This window comes from Cydia strobilella, chromosome 10, assembly GCF_947568885.1.
Source record: "Cydia strobilella chromosome 10, ilCydStro3.1, whole genome shotgun sequence".
Lineage (NCBI taxonomy): Eukaryota > Metazoa > Arthropoda > Insecta > Lepidoptera > Tortricidae > Cydia > Cydia strobilella.
The window spans coordinates 14,120,293-14,131,854 of record NC_086050.1 but is presented as its reverse complement, the minus strand read 5'-3'; the positions used below and the strand labels follow the sequence as shown (position 1 = coordinate 14,131,854).

Here is an 11,562-nt window from a genome sequence, read left to right as displayed (position 1 = left end):
TGAAACGGGCAATTTTCATATTTGGATCGTATTTTTTTAAGTAGACACAGCACAGAGGCAACTCATTTTTTTCCAAAGTATTGAAATTTTTAATTGAAATCGCATTTTCCAGAATAAAATTGCTTCATTATACAGATAAAACCGTGCCAAAATGTGCATGCTGTTTTATTAACTGCAACTAAAAAAATCAGGATAAAAAAGAACAAAACAGGTATATAAGTAAATAAAGATAACTAATTTATTTTATAAACAATAAGTCTTAAGTATGGAGGTATACAGGAATGGACAATTAAAACATATCATCATGTCCAAGATCCGCCAGTAGATTCAGTCCTCGTTCCTTTAGTGCTTTAGAGAGCAACTTTTGCTGTTCTATTTTGGCATCTTGTTCCTTTCTTTGAGCATCCAAGATGTCATCGACGGACACTTCTGTTAGTGGGAGGTTGTCTTCTTTGTCTTTATCCTGAAAATTTAAAAAATAACATGAATGTCATATAAAAAGAATACTTTTTATTCTAGATAATTTTCAGTTATTTCCATATATTGATTATCTATGTATAGTCAGCTGCAGAGATAGTTGAATCCCTTTGCAAACAAATTTCTCTGCAGTTGACACAATTATGTAAAATCTGACCAAGCTAACTCTGCTTAGACTTATTAGTGACAGTGTCACCATAAACATCCAATTACTACAAAAAAATATGTTTATAATGGCACTTCCCCATTTTGTCACATCAAACTTGATGCAGAGTTAGCGTAAACAGAACAGTCATTTGATAGGTGTATGGAATTTATATCAAAACTCTTTTTCAGAATGTCTGCTTGTGGTTTACACATGTTACTATTTTTTCAGTAACAATTGTTATTTCTATAGGATATTTCTGAAAATTCGCCGAATTCCCGCACTAGGAACGAAATAGACTATATAATTACATCTAATAACCAAATTATCAAAAACATACAAACTATAAACAACATAAAATTTAGCTCCGATCATCGTCCACTCCGTGCCAAATTAATATTTAACAAGTCGATTTATCGCAAACAACTCATTTTAAAAACTAAAATACAAAAACATGATAAAGATACACTCATAGTGCACAAACATAAATTTAATTTAGAAATTAATAACTACTTTGACGTATTGGAAAACCATAAAGAAGATAACGTGGATAGTCAGTATAACCATATAGTAAATAGTATCAGAAACGCCAGCAACAAAATAAAAGCAACTAAAAATAAACACAAAAAGCTAACAGAAAAAACATTAAAACTTATAGATGAGAGACAGTCTTTACACCTCGCAACGAATAGCCCAGAATATAGAGAAAAAGATAAATTGGTAAAACGTAGTATCCGTGCAGATATCAGGCACCATAATACAAAACTGGTAGAAATAGCCCTAACAAAAAACAAGTCCCTCAAGGCCGCAAAAAAAGGTGCATCTCAGGGGCAAAGCTGGATAACTAGCTTAAGGGACAGCAGAGGAACAAAACAGGGAGACAGGAATACAATTTTGAATATAGCTACAGAATATTATAAGGCTCTCTACTCGGACCCCCTCCGAACTCAAGATTTACCAATCGAAGACGATAGTTTCAGCGCCATCCCACCAATCACAGAGCATGAGGTATACTTAGCGCTTCGGAAAATGAAGTACAGCAGAAGCGCGGGTGAGGATGGCGTCACAACTGAAGCGTTGCGAGTTGGGGAGCCATCATTAATTCCTCACATTTGTAAATTATTTAATAAAATTATAGCAACTCAATCTTTTCCTAAAAATATGTGCCATTCGAACATAATCCTGTTGCATAAGAAGGGCGACAAGGCTGATATAGGCAACTATCGCCCTATTAGCCTTGTATCCCATCTTTATAAAATATTTATAAAAATAATAGAAAACCGCATTTCGGGTCAACTTGATCTGCACCAACCACCCGAACAAGCGGGATTCCGCCCTGGCCTGTCTACCACCGACCACCTACACACGTTAAACCAAGTTATCGAAAAATGCCACGAACATAATCTCCCCCTCTACTTAGCCTTCGTAGACTATTCAAAAGCGTTTGACAGCATATCACACCATGCCATCTTCACAGCTCTAAGTCACCAAGAAATATCCCCTAGTTACATCAAACTTCTAAGCACCGTATACAAACATAGTACAGCCGCCATAAAACTACAATCTTCTGGCCCGTCCTTCGAAGTGCAAAGGGGAGTAAAACAAGGAGATCCGCTATCGCCGAAACTTTTCACCAGCACATTAGAACATGTCTTCCAGAAGCTTGCGCCGCGTTGGGGAGACAAGGGGTTGGTTGTCGGAGAGAAAAGGTTAACCAACCTTCGCTTCGCCGATGACATTGTCCTTTTTTCCTCAACGGCATCCGAGCTACATCATATGCTAGAAGACCTTAGCTACGCAAGCCTCGAGGTTGGACTGAAGATGAATATGTCAAAGACCAAAGTCATGACTAACAGCACAAAACGTAGGATTGAGGTAAACGGAGAACACATTGCATATGTCCATGAATACCTTTATTTGGGCCAAATAGTCTCTTTCCAGGCGCGACAAGAAAAAGAGGTCGACAGACGGACCGAGAACGCCTGGAAGAGCTATTGGTCCATGAAACACCTCATGAAGGGAGACCTACCTCTATCACTCAAACGTAGGCTCATGGACATGTGCATACTTCCAGTCCTCACCTACGGTGCTCAGACTTGGTCTTTGACGGAAGCTCAGAAGTCCAAACTCGGGGTTTGTCAGAGGGGTATGGAGCGCAGCATATTAGGTGTGAAACTCGGGGATCGCATCCGGAACACCACGCTGCGCTCTAAAACCCAAATAATAGATGTAGCTCGGAAAGCGGACAAGTTAAAGTGGGACTGGGCTGGTCATGTCTGCCGCATGCCGAATGACTTGTGGGCCAAAATAACCACAGAGTGGCTGCCCCATGAGTCAAACCGGGGATCCGGCAGACCTCGTCGGCGATGGCGGGATAACTTGGACTCCTTTTTGAGCGACTGGCCAGATGTAGCTCAAAACCGGGAGGAGTGGAAGAAGAGGGGGGAGGCCTTTGCCCAGCAGTGGGACACAATAGGCTCGTAATAATAATAATTTCTGAAAATATGGGTCAAGGATTTGAAATTTATAAGATTATGCTGGCAAGAAAGGAAAATTTTCATTTTTCCTTATAGTTCCCCACATCCTGATTCTATGTTGTGCCTTCAGGTACATCTTGTATTGCTACCAAGGTAAGATAATGTTAAGGCAGACATTAAAAAAAAAAAGAATATGTAGGTAGAGTCAAACCAAGAAAAGTCTGCAGAGATTTTAACAGCACACACAGTGCAGGTGTTATTTTAAATGTCACAATTCTATGCAATGAGGGCTATCGTTTTTTTCCTCACCAGTTGGCACCTCTGTTAATGGTGGTCCAAAAGACTAAAGAACAGCTGTCAGTCATTGAAGTGACAAGTGACATTTGACATTTCGAACTATGGAAAAGACCACCATCTACACTAGCACCCCTAGCGGCAAATTCATACATGTTAGCCATCATAACACTTGGCACTGCATATGCTGTCAAAATCTCTGCAGACTTTTCTTGGTCTAACTACAACTGTGTAAAATGTAGGTACCTAAAATCACAATAGATCAGGGATGGTTACAGTGATACATAGGCTTTGGAGCCTTATATAGCCCTTAACAAGAAGAAGGTACCTAAAAATTTGAAGTAACATCAGTAATCTTACCGTACTTAGTTTAAATAGCTCTACTCATACTTATTTAAATTACAACATTGCTTAATCAACTAAATGTTAATTTTTAACAAGCAGAAACGTCTGCGATCGATGCTATTACGCTTAGAATAAATTTAAAAGTGGAAAAATTACTGCCTTGGGTGAGACTTGGATCCAGAGGCCGTGAGTTCAAGTCTCACCCAAGGCAGTAATTTTTCCACTTTTAAATTAAACTAAATGTTTATTCAAATTGATGTAAGTTTCCTTTTTTTCAATTCTAAATACTACTTTAGTATGTTAAACTGTGTATTTTTAGTGTGTAGAGAAAGCAATCAAAAATGTAATAATGGAGATAATAATCTAATTTATAATATAAGAAAAAAACTTGATGTGACTTGAAGTAACACTAAAGAAAGTGTTAAGTTAGAAGTGACTAGTAAGGTCATGTGGGGTAAGAGAAACATAGTTTATTTTACTCAGGTCAAGAGAAACAGTATGAGACTCCCTACAAGTGTTCCTCTTGCCCCGGTGTTTGTCTTATCCCATCTAACCCTTATTAGAAAATAAGATGGAATAGAATAGAATAGAATATTTATTGCTCTCATGTTGGTGTACAGGTCTTACTCTAAGTACAATGGTTCCATTACAACATGTTACCCTAAAAGGGTATTGATGTAGAATTCTAGATTCTAGAATGTAAAGATATTCAGAATATTGGAGTCAACTATTGCAACTTACGATTTCACCAAGAAGAACCACATTTTCCCCCCTTACGATGAATATTCCTCGGGGTATGTCACCATACTCTTTGCCCACATGAATTCGTTCTATCGTTTTATGTAGAACTAGATTCGCGAACTGGTCCACGCAGCGCAGATATCCAATCAGAGTGCGACCATCCCGAAGAAGGACCATAAGTTTCTCTTCATAGAACAAGAAAAAAATTACAAACAATGTGCAAAAACAATAAGTAGTCAATAGTAATAGTAGTCAAAGAACGTACTGTCCAGTTCATCTAATAAATGCGCCGTTCCCGCTAAGGGGTTAACGTTACTCGACATTTTCGGTAGAAAATGATTGTTTGTCTAATAATACTAAATACTAATTATTGAACTTTTGCAGCCCTCTAATAATTTTTCTACTCCTAAAAACCGGATCGCGATTTCGCGATGCGGTGCGATGTCAGTGTCACTGACATTTTTTTTTTACAATTATGTGAATTATGGCCTGGATGCGAAGTCACTTTGACATTTAATGATCGTAACACACTATCGCACTCTTAGTAAGAGCGATATCGCTTTCTCGCTCTTACTTATGGATGCGCCTTGGTGCGGTGCGACAGTGTGTTACGCCTCATGAGACGTATTATTTTTTTAATTTTAACAGTCGATCATAGACTCCACACTCGCGTTCGCGGCTTCGCGTCGCGATTCGCGCACGAGTGTGGAGGGTCTTAAGGATTTTTTAAGGTTTGTTTAAGGCTTTGACATAACTGCTGCGGTATTTGTTTGAATGTTGTCTGACAGACGGAAAAAGGATATAAAAAAGAGAAAATAATTATTCTGGCCAATTTCACAATTAAAAAACTCTATTTATTTATTATAATTAGATTTAAACCAAGAAAAGTCTGCAGAGATTTTGACAGCACACGCAGTGTAGGTGTTATTTTAATTAAACTTCAAACTCCTATATGTCCCTCCACACTCGTGCGCGAATCGCGGCGCGAAGCCGCGAATGCGAGTGTGGAGTCTAGTTCACTAATCAGCCAAATCGACTCCACACTCGCGTTCGCGGCTTCGCGCCACGTAGTCTGGAGCGAGCTTATGAAATTATGACTTATAAATAACACTAGTAACGAACTTTCAACAAAAAATCAGTATCTCAAACAGGAACAATGGCGACACAATTTTGACAGAACTGCAGCTGGCTCTGGCTGTCATACAACAGAACAGAACGGAATTTGCGCGCACGGGTTTTATTATCATTGAGATACCAATAAAGACAAGCCTTTGAATACTATTGATATGTTTTACTACACCCGCCGATTTGCGACGAATTTGCAAAACAGCTTGAGCGACGTGTAAAATGGAGCAGCACGACGAAATTAAATCCGGTTGTTTGTTGTTCCCTCCCGCCGGAGGGAATGTGTTTAGTAAATTTCCTAAGAAGGTAATAAACTTTTGTTTTTTTTTCGCGGTTACGGTATGTTTAATATTGCAGAAGTTACGAAGTAAGTTGCGTGAGTGAATCACGCGGAACCTATAGTGTGCTACGTTACGACACTGGGTCGTGAGTCACAGGTGGCTAGCAATGTGCCTTGTAGTTTCAGACTTCCGATTACCTGTTCTAAATAGTTTTCGGCTCGAATCTCGAATGTTGTTCTGAAGTTCATCGATTTTAATGTATTTCTAAGTATTCGAATTAATTCGTTATTTGGTTTTCACCTATTATCAAAAGGAAATAATAGATATTTTATATGAAGAGCAATTATTTAGTGTTATATTTTCCTTAACCCGTGGAGCGCCCTACTATCACACGTGTGTAGTACGTAGTAGTAGTGTGTGTATGTAGTATGTTAGTTAGTTCCGTCTGTGATACTGGAGCGCTCCACGGGTTCATAACTAACTGTATATAGTCACAGATTAATAAATAGTTACTACGTAACAGATACATCATTCCCATACAAAAGCGAAAATACCTACTCTATAATAGCCTACAAAATCTTAATAATAATACCTGCTGCTCAGGACGAGAAGAAATGTACCATAAGTATGGCGCACAAAGAGTCGAGACTGCCTTGCTCGCCGTGCGAGCCACGTGCCAACGCGTCATCGTAAGAATGCGCTAGGGTTGTACTGTTACTTATGTTATTATTGTAATAAAACGAATGTTGCGAATCAACCATATTTTATATTAGTCAATCAAATATTTAAAAACAACACTTATAATACCTGACTCAAAAAACTCCTTAATTTACGATTTATCTACTTATGTTCAAAGAAATAAATAGTGTCAAAATTCATAAAGATAGATTTAAAATACTACTCACCTTTCTTCGTCTCTCGGAAATGAAAAAACCGGCCAAGTGCGAGTCGGACTCGCCCACCGAGGGTTCCGTACTTTTTAGTATTTGTTATTATAGCGGCAACAGAAATACATCATCTGTGAAAATTTCAACTGTCTAGCTATCACGGTTCATGAGATACAGCCTGGTGACAGACAGCCAGACGGACAGACGAACAGCGCAGTCTTAGTAATAGGGTCCCGTTTTTACCCTTTGGGTACGAAACCCTAAAAACGCCATAAATGATTTCGAAAATAGCATAGAGTAACTTATACTAGAGCGGTACTGTCATAGTAAATTTTGTAACCCCAGTAAATTCACTGCCATCTGTCGACACACTTTAAAACTAAAAATGAAGATTTATAAAAATATGATAGAATGTATTTAAATATAGATAAATGATTTTTTTATTTGCATTAATTATTTTTATGATTTTGACCCATGTTCTTTCACTGATATGCGTTAAAATTGTTAAATAACAAACGAAACCGTAAACGCCATCTATACGACTATAGGCCAAAACTAGTAGCGCCCTCTGAACGAGAATCAAATTTTCTTGATTTTCGAGGCACGTTTTTTCCTTAGACTGTATCCATTTATTACGGAGTTATATCTTTGGTAATAGGGTGCCGTTTTACCCTTTGGGTAAGGAACCCTAAAAAACGACAAATTTTCTTTTGTTTTTTGACTTTTACACCCATCTACTGCACAATAATTACGTGGTTTCGGCATTTCGAAGCGTAAGCGCGGGAAACGTGCGGTGCGAGCGCTCAGGCGGGCGTTCGGCGGCCCTCTGTCGATTATATCGTCGACGATACGCCGAGCGGTAGGCATATAGCGCGTGGCTTTGAGCGAGTGAAGGAGGCCTGATATAGTCAATTGTAATATGATTTTAATTGTTTTCAGAAACAACAACAAAAGTACTGTCTGCTTCTAAGCTCCAGCAAGCAGGGTATTGAGAGATTAGAGATATATGATAATAAGGATGACATTAATACAGGTGCCATCCCCAAGATTATTACCCTTGAGAATTGTATTAAGATAACACATTCTAGTCCAAACATTATCACTGTACTTACTAAGTCACATACCCAGCAATTCTGTGCTCAATCAGAACTGGAAACATTAGAATGGGTGAAAGCGCTGCAGTCTGTAGCATTTAAAGGCAGAGACACAAGTCCTGTTCGCTGTGATGAGGACAATGACCTCTACTGTTCATCAGGAGAAGGAGTATTCTCAGTCAAATTGTGCCCTTCCGATGCATCAATAAGGTGTGGTTTGGAGGTGATGCGGTACCTGCTACTCCTCACTACAACTGCCATTGATTTAAGAGATGTAAATGACAATAAGCTGTATGCTACTTGGCCATATAGATATATAAGACGTTATGGTTATAGACAGGGAAAATTCACATTTGAGGCAGGAAGAAAATGTGATACAGGTGAAGGTATCTTCCATTTGGAGCATCCTAACCAGTCTGAGATATTTAAGTGTGTCTCATTGAAGATGAAAACCATGAAGCAGATGATTGGCAGTGATTTAAATAGTCCTGAACACAGTGAATTCAACTTACAGGCCGGTGCAAATTTATTCCCTGGATCTAGGAGTCCTTTAGTGGCTGCCAGGCCTGATGATTTAAGCTTGAGTTCTCTTTCGTTCAAAACTGCACCTTCAAGCCAGCAAAGCTCATTCTCTGAAAGAGATAGTGCACCTCTCTTAATGCCTAAGCCAGCATTAAAGCCCAAGCCACAAAAACCTCCACGAAAAATCATCAACATGCCCAAGGCTCTTGTGAAAGAGTTATGCAGTTCAACAGATGAAAGCCTAGATTTTGGCAGATATAAAAAACTTGAGAATTATGAACCAATTGAACAAGTGAAAAGAGACCCAAGTCCTCCTTCTGTGCCATATGACAAGGTGGAAGTTCGTAGTGAAGCTTGGAAAACTCTTGGTATCGAAGACCCTGACCACACTGAGTTCACACCTAATTTGGGTGATAACCCTAACTGCATGAAACTTATATCAAGATCACAAGATAATTTGAACACTTCTGGCCCAGAAGGTTCTAGAATTATACTGTTACCAAGTCCAATGGTTGATCCGGAGGATGAGAACTATGACCGACTACAGTATTTTGGTTCTACAAGTAAGTTGAATAAGTCTGCTAAGTATAAAAAAGTTGAAGCCCGTCCAACGACATTGATTCCTGGGGATCAAAAGAGTAAAGATACTTGGAATGATTATGATGAAGTGGAGAATGTGATGCAGACTGCAAGACTGGCTGATGATTCTCATCTAGGATATGGTATGATACGGAAACCAAATGCTCCAGGGCCTCAAGTACCCACTGCTGCACAAGCTCAGGCACTGCAAAACCAGGTCAGTTTGGAAGAGATCAATCATAACACATGTAATGGGACTGACTATGCAGTTATTAGCCGACCAAAAAGGGTGTAAGGTTACTTTTAAAATGTTATAAGTATTACAGCGAATATTATACACTAAGACTGAAATTTTTTTATACCAGAAATTCGAATAGGAAGAGATTATTGTGGGTAAACTTTTAGATGAAAATATTTTAAAAAAAACATGTTACGAATTATAGTTATAATGACAAGAAATTACTATTTGCATTCCAATTTGTACTTTTCACAATTTAGTTAAGTGCTTATATACATTTTATAGGTCAATGTATATAACTGTAAGTGTTTATTTTCCTTTGAAGATATTGATTTACGGACCATGTGATTAAACAGTGCCTTATTGCTCTTAGTATAAGGACTATTTCTAGAATTCAACAGTGACAAGTCTACCAGTTGGTGCCAATATACTTTATGTTTAAATGTAGTATTAGTGTACCATATTTTTTTATATGCATATAAAGATCATGCACTTTAAAAGTATTTCATTACCCATTTCAGTATTTAGGTTTCAAAACCTGGTGGTGGCACTGAAATCATTAATTATGTTAATGTTAATTGTGTCATAAAAGATCTATATTGAGCAATTAAGGATAAATGTCAAGAGACCAGATTATTAGTAACACTCGTCAGATGAGTTATCTTATTTTGAAATAAGAGAGATGGATGGTGCTGATTTATATTGACATTCTGTCGCAAGTATCTATTAGAAGCTTCCTTTCAATTTACCACAGGATTATTAATATCATCAGTGGCTGTTATCAATCCACTGCAAGCCACAGGCCTGTTTAAAAAAAATCTGTTAATAATCAGTATTTTCATTACACTCCAAGTCTTTATGTTACGACTTATGACATTATTTTTATGCCAAAATCAATCTCATCATTCATTTCAATTCTTTACATTTTCTTATAAGTTTCCTTAAAATGCAGTGTTACCAATATTTTATTAGGATTATCTTTACAAGTAGATTACCACATATAGTCTATGTATAATTTTATTAAAGCCATATTATTGTGACTTATTTTATAAACTGAAAATATTGATAAATAAAATCATAATCCAGTTTCTTGTTGCATTGTTTATTTCCCTTATTTACAAATCATTTGCTGCCCTGATTATTAAGAACATAAATAATACACAATTAGAACACATTTACTGCCAGACAAAAATGGCGCAATACCCCAGAAACCGGTTGTCTATAGGTGTATAAAACAACCTGCCCAGCGGTGGCAACTGAGCAAAGTTCATGAGCACCCACCAGGTAGGTTCCTGGCAGTGAATGTGTTAATTTAACAACAAAGTAATGTCGTGATACTATACTCATCTTAGAACTGAGTCCGTTGTTCTAAATAGTTGCTAAACCACAGTAGTGAAGATTGGAATACATATAGACTAATTTAACATTATATATCTGGAATAAATTGAATTACAGTGCCTTCAAATGTTAGTTCAACTTTAAAATGCAACAAAAATTGTTTATTACAAACAGCATGTTGTCATTTAAATATTGACAGAAAATTATTGAATTAAAAATTACAGGTTACATCTCCTCATAGCTTTGGTAATGTGGCTAACTCTTCAGCTTCAGATTTCTCTATATTCTTGACCATTTCGGTTGCAATAAACTCAAGATCTTCTGACAAAATCTTCTGAACCGTTTCTCCCTTCTCCGCCATGATATCTTCTATATTTTTCTTTCCATTCATATCACTGAACCAATTTAAGTTATCAGCAATCAGGTGTCTATGCTCACAACCATCACAATTCACGATCACGACTCCCTTGTAGTAGGCAAGTTTTGTGATGAACTTTGTGCTTCTGGTATTACATTTTTTGCAGGTATACATTAGTTGGAATTTGCCTTGTATCTGCATCTGTTCGGTGGCTTGTACATCTGTGAATTTGGTTCTAGTTGTGCTGAAGTTTCTTGGAGATACCGCTGTTGCAGCTACCGTTTTCGCAGGGACAACCAGACGTCTTCCAAAATATGAATTCCCATTGCTCGGAAAGAATACTATGTTGTTTAATAACCGCGGCGTGTGGTATTTCACTACGAAATCAATTAAAGTTTTGTGCGACATGTTTAATAGAATTAATTTTCACGCTTTGATAGGAATATTAGTATTGCATCACTACCAATAAGATGTCAAAATATAGTATGCTGCCTGCGTGCGACATACACATACACGTCGCCCGTTCCGTTCCGTTCGTCTTGTGAAAATTTGACAGCTGTCACTGTCAAACTTATCAGACAACCTGTTTCAGCTACATTATGACCCGCTCAGAAGCTAAGTGACACTTTGGATACTTGGCGTTTATTTCATGAGCTTAAAT

The 11,562-nt window shown here is 37.7% G+C and overlaps 3 protein-coding genes across 3 annotated transcripts; 1 reads left to right on the top strand and 2 right to left on the bottom strand.

Annotated features, from left to right (window-relative positions):
* Positions 1-220: 220 nt before the first annotated feature.
* LOC134744784 (U6 snRNA-associated Sm-like protein LSm1) lies at positions 221-4,921 on the bottom strand. The gene is made up of 3 exons (XM_063678696.1): positions 4,745-4,921; positions 4,480-4,664; positions 221-463 (listed from the first exon to the last, which is right to left on the bottom strand). Exons 1-3 carry the CDS (start codon positions 4,800-4,802, stop codon positions 290-292), a joined length of 417 nt encoding a protein of 138 aa, XP_063534766.1. The 5' UTR covers positions 4,803-4,921; the 3' UTR covers positions 221-289.
* A 753-nt stretch (positions 4,922-5,674) lies between these two features.
* Positions 5,675-10,294, top strand: LOC134745022 (docking protein 2). The gene is made up of 2 exons (XM_063678991.1): positions 5,675-5,910; positions 7,712-10,294. The coding sequence occupies exons 1-2, from the start codon at positions 5,827-5,829 to the stop codon at positions 9,260-9,262; spliced, it is 1,635 nt and encodes a 544-aa protein (XP_063535061.1). The 5' UTR covers positions 5,675-5,826; the 3' UTR covers positions 9,263-10,294.
* Positions 10,155-11,411, bottom strand: LOC134745023 (DNL-type zinc finger protein-like). Its single transcript, XM_063678992.1, has one exon. It carries the CDS (start codon positions 11,307-11,309, stop codon positions 10,779-10,781), a length of 531 nt encoding a protein of 176 aa, XP_063535062.1. The 5' UTR covers positions 11,310-11,411; the 3' UTR covers positions 10,155-10,778.
* Positions 11,412-11,562: the final 151 nt, after the last annotated feature.